The sequence below is a fragment of the Pavona decussata genome, unplaced genomic scaffold (genome assembly GCF_977016875.1).
Source record: "Pavona decussata unplaced genomic scaffold, jaPavDecu1.1 SCAFFOLD_53, whole genome shotgun sequence".
Taxonomy (NCBI): domain Eukaryota; kingdom Metazoa; phylum Cnidaria; class Anthozoa; order Scleractinia; family Agariciidae; genus Pavona; species Pavona decussata.
The window spans coordinates 1,693,159-1,707,915 of NW_028145475.1; the positions used below are offsets into that span (position 1 = coordinate 1,693,159).

The 14,757-nt window shown below is 37.9% G+C and overlaps 1 protein-coding gene across 1 annotated transcript in view; it reads right to left on the minus strand.

Moving 5' to 3' along the window:
• Window positions 1-268: 268 nt before the first annotated feature.
• LOC146480404 (uncharacterized) overlaps window positions 269-14,757 on the minus strand; it is a 65,652-nt gene continuing 51,163 nt past the window's right edge. The window contains exons 2-5 of the mRNA XM_085109566.1: window positions 11,362-11,896; window positions 3,435-3,666; window positions 2,530-2,642; window positions 269-1,214 (exon numbers count right to left, since the gene is read on the minus strand). Of these exons, the coding sequence (XP_084965692.1) occupies window positions 402-1,214; window positions 2,530-2,642; window positions 3,435-3,666; window positions 11,362-11,793 (1,590 nt within the window). The 5' untranslated portion in view covers window positions 11,794-11,896 and the 3' untranslated portion in view covers window positions 269-401. The remainder of the gene's footprint in view (window positions 1,215-2,529; window positions 2,643-3,434; window positions 3,667-11,361; window positions 11,897-14,757) is intronic.

A 14,757-nucleotide genomic window follows, 5' to 3' on the forward strand; every position in this document is an offset into this window, starting at 1 on the left:
GGAAATCGCTTAAAGACATGCTTATTAAAGCAAAATTATAAAGGCTTTTATCAACACAATGGGCACACAGCGGGAGTCGTGTAGGTCTGTCAACCCCAACAGGCTCAAAATGAATAAATTGATTGGTAGAACCAGTCACCGCTAATGCACATTCTCCACCTCAATTAGAGAAATCAAATATTATTTCAATATTTGACGGATAAGGAAAAAAAAAAGGAAGGGGGCTCAAAAAAAGGGGGGTGAAAATTCACCCATTTCACCTCCCCTGGATCCGCCCCTGCTAAGCTCATTCACGTCCCCCCGGGGGAATTCTCGTGCTTTGTGTGCATTTAAAATAGCCACACGTGCCTGAGTTTTTATATTACAAACCTATGTGCAGTTTATAAAAAGAATCATTAGCGTCATGTCAACAGCGTACTTTTTCTGTTTCCAAAGACGATCTCCTGAATAAAGATTGCCAGTACCGAGACCCACAGTATCCCAATACTAGAAACCTTCTCCCACGATAGAATCATACCGCCTACCGAAAAGCCCACTTCCTTTATCAGGCCCTGCAAGTACATCACGTAGGACTTGAAATTGAACTTGGATTTCTTCTTGTCCCTAGCCGGCTGCGTGTTCATCGTGTTTGTTTTGAAACTAGAGTTCAGGATACAAGTCGAAGGTAGCCGCGATTCCGAAAACGTATCTTCGTTCCCGGTCTCCATGTCAACCAATCGTAGCGGGTTTTGAACTCCCAAGATTTTCCTGTTCGATTCAATTGATCTTACATCCTCAGCCACATCAGCTAGGGAGCTCCTGGCCTCGCTGATCAGTGATTCTCTCCTCAATGCAGCGGCAGACATACGCCTGTCTTGTCGTAACACAAGTCTCTTTCGCTTAAGTGTTTTCAGTAAGTTTGTACTGGCGATGAGAACGCTTCGCGAGCGATTCACCTTGAGCTTTTTCATGGCCTCCTGATATTCATCCATGTCCTCCCCCTCAGATTCGCTTTCGTCTGACTCGGCATGCTCTCCCCAGGACCTCACGACCGACGCAACGTAGGCCTGGTAGTTTTCTGTTGCCCACGCTGCCAGGATCAACGGTGCAGCGCTCCATATCATGGGAACAAGCGCGAACCAAAGATAGATTGCTCGGCGACTGAAGAACAAGAAGTTATATCCGTTGATCACAAACGAAAGGACAGTCGTCAGGACGAGGTTACACAACATGAACTATAATGAGCGACAGAAAAAGAGAAAAGAAACATGAAACATTTCAATCCAGCAAGGTGAAGGCTGGTGTGGTGTTATTGTTACTGGTACATGATAATCATGCCAGAACATGTCCACCATCCCAGATTCTGTGAACTTGTAAATTACATGTGTAAAACAGTTGAAGATGGAACATAGTATCGTTAACTTGACTCCTCTGCCGGCTCAAAAGTTTTCGTTTGCAAACGCATACACTTCGCCTCACTAAAACGATGGGAAACGTTAATCGTTTCACCGAAAACGCTCTCCAGGGTGGAGACATTTCAAAACGGAACGCTATTATTTTAGACTAGTGGACAGTGAGACAGAGTTTTTCGGAAAAAAACTGACATCATTCAACTAACAAACATCGCAGGCGTGTACTTGTCGCATGGGCAGATGACTGTTATCTCCTCGTAGGGTATCAGCGTATTCAGACGTCTTAATGCGGACGAGGAAAAGCGGAATGAACACGATAGTGTAGACTGCGAAGCTCTTACTGTTTTTCAAGTGAGACGAAGACGGAGCGTCGTGAGGACAGTGGAATACTTATTGAAAGTGCTTGTTCGTGTCGTGTTGGGGAATGTTGGGTGAGTTTCTTATACGTAGGTTTATAGCCCTTAGTGCACCCAACCCCAAAATGTTTTTTTCTCTTAAATAAATCTCTACACTTGTTCGAAACATATTGCGCTACTTAACGCCTTTTTATAACCAAATCTTGACTCTTTATAGGCTGTAAAAGTTACGAAATCTAGCCATCATCTGTCCCATGACCGAGCTAGTAAGGGGCATGGGTCTATTCCTGAATTGACGTCACAAACTGATTTGCGTTGTATTAAGTCTTTGTGAAAATGCATGCAAAGCAATTTGGGACGTCAAGTAAGGATAGACTCATGCCCCTTACTAGCGCGGTCATGGGACAGATGATGGCTAGATTTCGTAACTTTTACAGCCTGTAAAAAGTCAAGATTTGGTTTAAAAAGGCGCTAAGTAGCGCAATATGTTTCGAACAGGTGTTAAGATTTATTGAAGCGAAAAAAAAATTGGGGGGTTAGGTGCACTTTAAGCAAAAATGGCTGGATGACAATTTAATATTTTTTTGTCTACATTCAAATTAGCTCTACTAGCTTGGTTCAAGGGGAAATATTCTTTTGATTTTTTAACTCAAGAACGAGGTTAGTAGGGCTAATTTGAATGCAAACAAATGAATATTAAACTGTCAGTCATTTTTGCATAGGGTCCATGGAGTGGTTGTCAGGAAAAAAGAAAAAGAACGGCAGGTGAAAAATGTCCTTACCAAACAGGCATTTGACGATCTTCTGATGAACTGAGATCTGTGCTCAAACAGCTGAACAGCCTCACGAAAAGTCAATCTAACATCACGCTCGCGGAACTCTCCCTCGACACCGTCTGAGAACATGGCATCAAGAAAAAGAAAAACATAAAATAAACTGAGAATTGGGTAAAAAGGAAACAATTGATGCATTTGATGCACTCTGGTCCAACTCTAGTCTATGGATTATTTAAGACACTGGGGAGCCGTCTTGGGTGCGTATCGGTGGTTTGTGCAAAGCGGAAAAGCTGCTTCCTCGCAGATGGGACACCAGTCTATTGCAGCAGTTTTGCTACGCTTCCCCCAGAAAATCACTGGCACCATTTCTTATACTTTGGTAGTAAGAGAGCAACTCTGAGATCAAAGAACTTCCTTCGTGAGCAAAACGCAAAGTATGAAAACGTCCAAACTCCGTCCGCCGTCTTTTGACGCGCGACCTAAAAGAAGCTAACCATTCGTCCTCTGTTCCAAACTCGAGAAGATTGACTTATTATAGCGCGAGCCAAAACTCCGATGCTATCTCAGACAACGTGACTGACAGTCATGCGTTTCCCCACTTCTTAGCATGAAGCATCGCATAACCCTGAATATGTAATGTTTAAAAAACGAACAGGAGTGTTTTAACGGTTTTAGACCCGAGAAAACATTTGCTGCGAGTTTTCTGAACGGCTTCAAGAACATTCCTGGAAAAGCGTGTGTCAATAGAGCTCATAACAATTATGCTTTTGTGAACGTTGGAAATAAGAATACAAGAAAAACACCGCATACTAATGAAAACGTAACTGACTGCCATGTTCTAGCGACCGGCCCGACCTTCTGAATATGAAATTCCGACTTACTTATTAAATTAAAAACCAACAATTATCTACCTCTGAATTCTTTCATAGAGGCACCAGTGATGTACATGACAAAGAGAATGATGACAAGGAACAATATGTAGCCGTACAGTATATGAAGCAAGCTGAGAACTCTTGTTATGTTCAGGAGTATTGTCAGCCATAGCCATCCTAATTCAAGTTGCACGGCATTGTCGATGAAATAACACACGTATTGACCGCATGCCGCAATCACGCTCGCCACGGGCAATAACCAAGGAAGTTTCTGAATAGAAAATAAAATAATAAGCGGCATTAGATAAGGTACTAGCTAAAGTACATATTTATTTAATGCAAGATTTTCTTCAATAGCTCGAGGGTTTCCTATGGTCGTGTGTATTATGATAAGCAAGTTAAAACGTTATTTTGATTTCAAGTCACGTTTGTTGCAGTCAGCAAGAAATACGTGCTGCTTTAAACTTTATTTTGAAAGATATTAAGTGCTAAAGTGACAGGTGAGAGTTTTTTTCCCTCCAGACTTAATAGATTTATGTATTTTCTGCCAAATTTAAAACACGGGTAGAAAATGACTCACTAACGCAAGCTTCCCTTTGGTGAGAATGCCTCCCTGGTTTCCCCGTTTGAGTTATGTTTAAAAAACGAGCAGGAGTGTTTTATTGGGTTTTAGACCCGATAAAACGCGTGCTGTGAGTTTTTTGAACGGCTTCCAAAACATTCTTGGAAAAGCGTGTGTCAATAGAGTTCATAACAATTATGCTTTTGTGAACGTTAGAAATTAGCATACGAGAAAAACACCGCGTACTAATGAGGAGTGTTTTATCAGCTGATAAAACACCGCATACTAATAAGGAGGAGGTTTATCTATAGAGTCACTCCCACGTGATGTATTATCATGACAGGTCAATGGGCTTGAGAATTATTAATGAGTTTTTGAAAGTTGTTATATACTGATATCGTATTCACCAAACGATTCCATTTCCCTCTGGGGGCCTTCATTTCAGTTTGCGAAAACTATGGAAGATACATATTAGGGATATATATGGACTGTTTATTTCTCTTTCACATAAACATCAGTAAGAATTGTATCAATGACAAATTGTTTTTAGAGCAGCCATTTTCATATATGGCTTTCTTATAGGGACACTTCTGAAAGAGGGTCTTACACGGTTAGTGCGCTTTTCAGTAAATCGTGTTTTTATATAGGGGGAGCTTATTAAACGCTTTTTAAGCGCTTTTTGGAAGGAGAGAGCTAAATCGAGTCATTACGATAAATCTATTTTTCGTAATGTTTAAAAACGAGCAGGAGTGCTTTATCGGGTTTAAAACTACGAGGCACAGCCGAGTGTTTTTAGACCCGATGAAACGCGTGCTACGAGTTTTAGACCCGATAAAACACGTGCTGTGAGTTTTTTGAACGGCTTCATAAACATTCCTGTTAAAGCGCGTGTCAATAGAGTTCATAACAATTATGCTGTTGTGAACGTTGGGAATATCCATACGAGAGAAAGACCGCATACTAATGAGGAGTGTTTTATCAGCTGATAAAACACTGCATACTAATAAGAAGGAGGTTTATCGATATAACATCACTGCATGTGATGTACTTTCAACCATTTGATAGGTCAATGGGCTTATGAATTATTAATGAGTTTTTGAAAGATATTTTATTCCTGCGGTGAGAGATGAACTTTTCTATCGCCGTCGAAATATCGTTTGAGTAAGGCCCAAGTTACACTCATTTGAACCACGCCGGACGTTCGAACGTAATTCAAACCTTAGTAATTTCTTCAGCAAATTTCTTAACTAAAAACCTAAGAAAAATAACTAGCAGAATTCATAGTAAATCTTTCCAATATCAACACAGACAGCAAGTAATACACTTTACTGTGAGTGGTGAATGGCATAAATATCAACAGAGTGCAGTTTCGATTCTTGTGTAGATAGGCATGATAGGCATTTTATAAATTACGACTTAAGAAAGAAAGCAGTTGATACTCTGACTAACTGTGGACGTGACTTGAAATCGCAATCAGATTTTAATTTCCTTTTCACTTTTACCATTGCTTAACGGAGGAAAACCTCAAATCTCTCGGTGTATGTCGGCCCTGCGGGACATAAATAATGATGCATAGTCCATACTATACCATAACTGAAAAGTGGCATATTAACAATTATTGCACGCGCCTGCGTTGTGTATGAGATGACAGGTAGCCAACGAGGCGCTGCCGTTGCCTATAATATGATAATCATCCCATATCCAACAAGCATGAGTGGAATAACAGTTTTATTAAAAACAACAACGAAGTTTTGCAAGATTGTGCTGATTTCATTTTGCAAGAAAAATTTTAATAGCCGCTATTTTTCGGGCATGATATAACGGATGACCGCGGCTAAGCCAATCAAAACTCTGTAATTGCAATTATCCCATCATCCAATCAAACTGACAGATCCTGTAATGAACATTTCTCTTGATGTTTTTGTTACCCCTGCGTTCGTTGCGGGAATATTAAGTATGAGAACGAGTTTTCTGTGAGGGAATTATATAAAACAGCTCAAAGAAAACGGCTAAACTACAGTGATGCGTTGCTACTTTATTTTCTAATTTACATTTGGGAATGGTTATTCTAACAGCGCCAACTTGACTTAATACAACCAATAGATCTCTACTTATCTGTTATCAGTGGGTTCTTTATATCCTTCTTGACACTATTTACAGTTGGCCGTGTTAAATTGTTCGTCCTGGCTTGGACGAAATCAGTTTAGAACGCATTTTTTGTTAAAACCTCATACAACACGACCCAATTTTCTTTAAGCTATAGAGCTGTGTTCATGAACACTTACAGTTGGTCTAATTTTGTTGTGATAGGCAAATGAATGATTGAAATGATTGCAATCCAAATGAACGATTTTAATGTAGGTCATATCAGTGATTAAAAATAAATTCAAAAGAAATTTTACTTTCCAAGGGCAAAGCCCACGCGATCGCTTCGGAACCACCTAGTTTCATACATCCGGTACATATATATTCAGAATATTCTTCATTTAATGAACTGCAACAATGCTGTTATTCATTTTAAAAATATACTCAGCAGCTGTGTAAACGAAGTAGTTTCTGTGTTGCTGAAAAATTGAAGTTTTAGCCGACTTCATCCCATAACAGGCGTGCGTTCCCCGAAGCTCCCGAAGCCCGAAAATTAAAACTACTTTACGTGCACAAAGTTTATTATCAAAACTTCAAGTTTTAATTGTGATGAAAGCCAAAACATTTTACATTTTTCAAGATTATGAAACACATTGAGTTTTTTTGTAGGAGAATCTATCTACAACCAATAAAAGAGGGATATGAAAAAATGCTTTTCAGGCCCTAAAGCTCTTCGGGAGATTGAAAAACGCACTCAATTAGTAAAAATGGCACGATCGAAAGGTATAGAAGAGTCCAAACATAAACAAAACACTTCTGTTGTGTGTATTTTCTTTTCCTAGAGTCGATCAAGTCTCGGGTTATCAAAAGTTAATTGCGAGATGGAGTTTAAAAATACCACATTGCATAAACTGAAAGTTTCTAGGTAGCAACTGCTTCTAAGCATTATTGTAAAAAAAAATGGAAGAAAACGGAACGTTGTATCCAGTAATCACTGAAAGCACTATTTGTTTAACAACTCTTGCGAAGAATCTAACGAAAATGATCAAATTCATCCAGCAAGGGAAATTGATTCATTACATGAAAATAATAGCTTTAAATTCCTGTCTGGGTTGCCTTATTTTCAGTCAGTAGATTATCTTTTGCCAGCATGAATTTTTTACACGAAATTCCCTTCAAAAAGTTACTTTATTGAACCAACACAGCTCGGATTAACTACCATTGCCAAACTAAATGACATTGAATAATGAATACGCTGTAATTAAACCAAGGCCGAGTCTTAATTGCACCCTTTCAATGAATGCTCGCTGAGAATGACTCCTTATTCCGACATTTTGGCGTTAATGATTTATTAACATTTCAAGGTCTCAAGCTGATTTTGAGGGTGGTTAGCGCTGAATGGGATCAAAGTTGCCGGCGCTGTTGCAAGTAAGCGACCATGATCAAACAGGACAATAAGAAAACATACTTCATTGTCAATGCCTGATTTCAAATTTAGTCGTTTACAAATACTAGTTATAAATGTGGTGTCATTTGCCTGTTGCCATTGTTCGTTATTTTAGGCTTTTCCACTTCCCACTGAGAGCAGAAATTTACAATTGTTCTCCGATTTTCGCATGAAACAAACAAGCGTCACAATTTGATAATACTACTCTCATTAGTGATACTTCAGGATTTCATCCATCAATTCAAAAGTTTGAATCACCTTGTACAGAATACGTTCGTAGGTACGAATTTCATCAGCAGACTCAAAAGTTAATACCACCTTGTAAATCATATAAACGAACAGTAGCACAGAAAAGTATTTCTCGGTAGCTTTTATTTAAATCCTCAAAAGTTAAAATCAGCCAGCAAAGGGAAAGACCTGCTCAATAACTTTCATTTCAATTAGTCTTAGGATTTCGTTCAAAGACTCAAAAGAATTGAGCCAAAGTTTTGGCTTTTATTATTAAGAAGCAAAAAAGAGTAGAAGCTGAGTTCCTTTTAGAGTTAATCACCATAGTCATTGAATCGCTATTATAGCTTTTTGCGGCAGTAAAATGTCACTTTGAACTTTAATTTCGCAATATGGTTAAATATAAAATGCTTTTTGCTTTCGGAGATGTGAAATATTGTTCTCGGAATGAAAAAAGACCAGTTCCTACTGAAAATTGCATGGGAGCTCTAAAACGTTTAAAAAATAATCAGCCAAAATCCTGACAGAGCAAACTGCATTAGTTTTGTTCAATATCCCTTTAAAACGCGCTAAGGAGGATTGAAAGCGACTTCCGAGCTCGCTCATCTACATTTACCGTTTTGATATCCCAAAAAAACGTATTCGCCTTTCTTTGCCGAAGAATATATTAGATACATTTTCCAAAAAGCCCTGATGTAGAACAGAAGAGAGTCTTTTGAAAACGAAGGGATACATTTATTGTTCTTTGCTTTTACAGACATTTTTCCTCATGAAAACTCCTGCATATCACAAAATCAAAATGTGTATAGCTTAGTTTTATGTTGTCATATAAATATTTTAGTTTTTAGTAGAGAACAGGACCTGCATTGATAGCAGTTTTCAAAAACTGAAGCAGTAATCCTGTACAAATAGGTTCTTTTTATAATTATTAAAATCCCTGCTGATTCAAGCTTGATGGATGAGTTTGAGATCTCCAAAAAAAAGAATAAGCCATTTAAGAAAAGAAACCAAAGAATGGTACGTTCCTAATTATTGTTGCAAGTTAAGATCAAATAAGCGCAAAAGGTTCTGAGAACGCTTCGGGACTACAGAGAAATTAAGTTGTTCAACAGATCTCGGACGAATGACCTTCTGTAAACGGGTCGGTAAGGGAGACCTAATGTAAGATAGGCAGTCATTTACTAGGCTCATATCGCACCTGCCACTTGTCGGTATCTTAAAGGGCCTATGCGATGTGTTCTTTGAACCGTCAAATAATGCATTAGCATCGAAGGAAGCCTTACTGTTTGCTAAAAGAAAGGCTATTCTAGTGCGTAGAAACTATTGAGTATCGGGTTTGGCTGAGAGTGGCTAGCATGGAAATGAATTCCAACTTGAAAAAGTCGGGTCGGTGTTTTCAATATCTACGCTTGTTTAGTTTGATTAAATCGATAACTGACCTGATTTTTGTTCGTTGTTCTAGACTGCCACGACAAGAGAGTTTGTGATGACGATGAATTTTTGTTTCCCAGAATTTAGCGCACGTACAGTTTCAATAAGAATGTAGTTTTATATGTTAATAAAATAAATATGAGATGATTATTTGTCTCAAACATGTCAGTGCTAATATACGGCTACAAGAATTGCGTGAGAAAAGAACGTGGTTTATTTTCCTGTTTGTAAACTTTGCCTGGCAGTGATTGAAAGGTGGCGCCGAGGAAAATCTCACGAAAAGGAATACGTCACATTGCTAGAGATAAAGTAAATATTTTTACCTCCGAAAATTTGATGATAATGACAATTGAAAATGTAATCAAGAAGGTCTCGTGTTGAATTTGGCAACTTTTTATTTAGAAAAAAAAATAACGTCTTGTTTCACAGCTGCCTCGAAATTTGAATTTCGTTTTTACAGCATTGCTTTTTTGAAATATAAAAAAGAAACAAGAAATTTTCTAAAAATTTAGATCAACCGTTGAGCACAAAATTAATGTCACAAAAATAATGTGGGGATTGACCCCCTTCAGTACAGTTAACATGGAAATTAAAACTGTAAAATTCTGTAAGTGTCTGAAAAATATGAGGACTGCAAATTGCGGGGGTTGTTTGAAAAGGTTCGGGGTAATATTTATGGGATTATGAATGACGAAAACGAAGTTTAGACAATTTCAAAATTAAATACACTTGTAGTTATCTGCAAACCGCTGGGGTAAAATAAAAGAAAAAATTAAATTAAAATAACGTGGGACATGTTTTCCTTTCAACGTAAAATTTATTATAAAAATACTATTTTCCAAATTTTCTTCAAAAAGGAAAATGCATTCGTCTTGAATTTGTGGGATTATAAAGCCTTTCGCTCTCTGATCACAAAAGAGTCGATTCACTGACGTAATTTGTGTGCCTTTTTATTTGAATTTTCTTTTGAATATAAAACAATCGCCAATGTATTCGTCTTGATACTTTAGTATTCTGTGCACGTTTCCAGAAAGGAACCGATTAATCAGTAAAATATCAGAGAAATTTTCAAGTGTTTTTAACGCGGAAATATTTGTCTTTGTTCGGGTTGTTATGGGATGAAATAAATGAATAGGATAGTTATTATACTCAAAATTCACATCAACAAATATCTCTCGTCGCTTATTACAACTGGATGTTAAAAAACGGTTTATTTGAAGATTGGATTTGCATCCAAATCATAAAAATATTTCATCTTGGTGAGATTAATAGTCTTTCCTGTTTTCTCGAGCTAATTCAATATGCGCCTAGCAAAGAAATTGTCGAATTTACCTTACTGATTATTTGATATTATTTTTCTGAGCAATCAAAACAGACTAGCCGACAAATTTACAACCGAAATATAAAAGTAGTGTTTATGAATATTCAAGTGAGAGGAACACGAACTTAGAATTTTGATATTCTTAATTACAACCCTGAAAAGAGCTCGCAGAAAAATATCGCGAATTGCATCATAATTTGTCGGAAATATCAAATAATTCCACGTTACTTTAATTGTTATTGAAATGAACTGCTGTTTGAAGAGGATTTCAATATTTTTGACGACTCTTACGGGGTAATTTTTCTCTGACAGCTGTCGCAGAAAATGTTGCTTAAAACAAACTTCACGTGGAAATCGCTGATAGCGAATATACTGTCTGTTGACACAAAAAAATTGAGCTTCTTCTTCGAACCCTTGATTCCACCAATCATTGAAAAGAAATGGGTTTTGCAATATCCAATTTGCTATAGGCGCTTGCTTTCAATCTTCGATTCCTCCTAACAGCCCATGTTTTGGAAGTAAACACAAAAGAAAAAAACCCAAGAGGGACTGGTGGGCTTACTCCTGGTAAAATGAATTCGCTGGATGAAGAGAACTCACAAAAAGAGTAAATATTACGTTTGAACTAGATGAAGTAAAAGTGACACTTTGTGGTGTATAATTCTCACGGTCCGGAAATTCGATAAGAGTGGCGAACCAAGAAAACGCTTGTGTTGCTGTTCGTGATGACAGATTTGTGAGCAAAACATTGTTTTCCTCATTTGTTTATAATCATTTTCAAACGGTACTTTTAAAATGAGAATCAGAGACAAATTTGTGTCATTTCACGTTGTTTTTAGGAGCAAAGTTATGAATGTAATAGAGCTTGAAAATTAAGTCACGTCCCACTTACCTTAGCGATTTTGCTCGCCTTCTCCAGTGTCTCGCTGAAGTTGCCATCCACGTTCAAAATCTCGAGACAATCCTCAAACCACGGAAGTGTATCAGTAATTAGCATGTAAGTCCCTGAGCTAAACGAGATGAAGAAGAGTCCTATCGACGTTGCCCACGCCCAACCGAAGATATGCGCCGCCTCGTAAAAATCCAGTGAGAAATGACAAACCAGATTCATAGCCCAGATGATTAGTCCGACTGTACCGAGGATCGGATGGTGTTTGCTTCGGTGGCCTATAAAGGCCGTCATCAGATGTAACGGCTTTAGTATTTTGTTCACGATTTCACGGTTCAGAGTCACAGTTTGTGTAGGTCTATTCCCACCGCAAGCCATTTTCTTCAACGACCTGAAGTAATTAACTACAGCAGAAAATCTTGATTTTTCCGCCATGATGTGGTCAGGCCGTCTCGCCTGTTTCTTTCTCGAGTGAACGAAGCTTTCTGAGAAACGCTAATTAATGAAAGCCGCAGGAGTTGAAACGGAGTCATTTGCCCTGCAAATAACAAACAAACGAGATTGGTTTTGAATGCTTTCTCGACGCCGTTACAGATCTGAATTGTTGTACCGCACGCAATTCACGCGCATTTTTCGCGGCGTCCCATCCGCGGTTTTAACTCAATAAACCTCGCTTCTACAGGTGTACAAACAAAGTCAATAGTGGTCTTGTCTGACTTAAGCCTCTTTTTCCGCAGGCACTCGAGCTGAAACGTGTCCTCTCCAGGGTTGCTGGGCATTTCAAACTTGCTTCAAACATGAGGTTACATTTCACAGACTGTGTTGTGGCTATTAAGAGAAGACGCTAACAAATTTGGTATCAGTATCGTCTTATCTTATATCTTGAAGGGTTGGCCCTCAAGAAATAATAAAAGCAATTTAAACTTGAAAAATAAACAGCGATCGCTTGCCGTAGGCTATAGTGATATTCCGATACAACCTGAACCGCAGATTTGTGTCATTTGATTTGATATTTTGGTGAAAATATTTTTTAGAAAAATCACATGAAAGTCATGCACATTTATATTTCTGATGCAATTTTTATCCTTTAAAAAAAAAATCCGCAATTCTCCATTTAATTGCATTTACATCACAAGCAGATCACCAAGATATCCAGAACTGTTCAAATGCAGATATTCTATGCCCAGTTTTGAGGATCCCCTACCTATCTTATCAAGTTCGCAATCCAGGGTTACGATGTTAAGCCTTGTAGATTCTTTTTCAAAGAAGAATTGACTCCCAAAATGAATCGTTTTCCCGGCTCTCTGGCCCTTGCTGGATGCCCTGACAACCGAACAACACAGTTGAAAGCCAAAGGGATTTGCCCTCGTTTGAATAATAAAATAAGAATTAAAACAGGGGCTGCCTTAAATCTAGTATAACCCCTGCGGATATTTTGTACAGCAATGTATAGCCGTTGTTGTTAGCCGCAAATTCACTCGCTGGGTGTTTCAATTCATTTCAATTCCCCGGTTCCCGGTCGCGTTTCCTGACACAACGAAAATAAGAGAGCATATATTAATAACAAGCAAGACAACTGTCGCATTTTTGGTGAATATGTTTTTTGACGAACGAGTACTTGATAATGTTACCTTGAAATCGCATCCATTCCTTCGACCATTCGTGCGCTGGTGATTTGACGTCAAAAACGAAAGAAAAAAGGAGCGAATTCAAATTTCCCTTAGTGCACTATCCTCGATAATCCTTTTCAAAAGATTGTGCATATGCAAAAGTTTGACTCTTGTGATGTCACATTACCAGCACGATTCTGATTGGTCAATCCTGACAAACCCCATAATAGTCTATTTTGATTTAATTGACATAATACTGCGTGTTTAATACACAGCGCTTTTATTTCGGTTCATTACTTGTGCCTTTTTTAGCTCTTTTCACACCTAAATGCTATCTCCTAATTACGCCATTGATTAAAATCACCTGCCTCTTTGGGACAATGTCAACGACTTTTTACAGCGTTTTCTTCGCGAGAGCAATAACTGAAATTGAACCTCTTCAAAAGTCATTGTCCCTCCGTGCGTCATTATCTTCTAAGGAACAACGAATGAGCGATTGTTTACCCCGGGTTCGGAGAAAACACTCACAACTCACAATGCTCGTCAACGAATGCAAGTTATTCTTTACTGATCATGATGAGCCGATATTTAAACATAAAACCAATTACAGTTTACTGAATACCACCAAGATTGTAAAAATCCTTTTTTCGTAATTTTGTTTTGCCAGGTTCTTTTTTCTGTTATCCTTTTAAAATCTAAATTTTTCGTTTTGTATCTCTAGTAATACCAGTTTGCCATGATTGTATAGCGTTAGTGCGACAGCTCCTCGGAATTAACGGGAAGATATCGATGGTCAAGCACTTGGCCCTAAAACAAGATTTCCATTAGGAAAACTGTATATCTCATCTCTCTTCATTAAATATTTATCTTATGTATGTATATGACCTTCATGAAACTACGAAAACGACACCCGTTAACTCTAATCAAACAAAATATCCCAGAAATATAATGTATTCGACGTGTAATTAAAGCCACGTTATAAAACAGTATAAACACACACCAAAATGTTTTCAGAACTGAAATAACGCCCAGAGAAATATAATTGATATCTCCTTGATTAAATTTCACTCACTAGCAAATAAAATATCGGTGTTTCAGACCTGTGTCAGTAACTTTAACTTTGCCTTTTTTGTTTTATTGCAGTAATTTAACCTCGATATCTACTCGAACACTCCCAGTTCGTTGTTTTTCCTTACGGTTCGCATAATCTGAATTCAGTTTTATATTCAATAGAATCTTGGTAATTCCAATCTTCGAGGTGAACACAAAAATTGTTCAATGTGATGACAGTTCGAAATACTGGAAGATAAAAATTGCTTAAGTACCACGAGGAAAACGTTTCGCTTCTGACAAGCGAGTCCAAAGCGAGTACAAGTGACTAACGAGGAATTTGAGTAATTAAGATTCAGCCATGCACTGTGTGACGCATATGATTCAATTTACGCTTGACATAAATAACAAAAAGTAATAACATGTTTTCTAAGTTTAATGAATGTTCATTAAATTATACTTGGAAAACTGATTCAGCAGGTGATTTATTGGATTGAATGTGATTGAGCAACGGAAACAAAAACAAACACTTTTAAACCATTAATTTTTAAGTGTACCAAAGGAAAAGATTTTAGTTTTCCTAAAAAATCATCTGAATCCGGCGCTAAAACAGAAAAGTGCTATTCGATAGCGTCAGCTTGAACAGCACCACAAAAGGAGTGGTCAAAAGACGGATCAGGGAATTAGCTCTGTTTTGTATGTTAAAGTGCTAAAGTGAACTCATGAATTTCCTACTGAG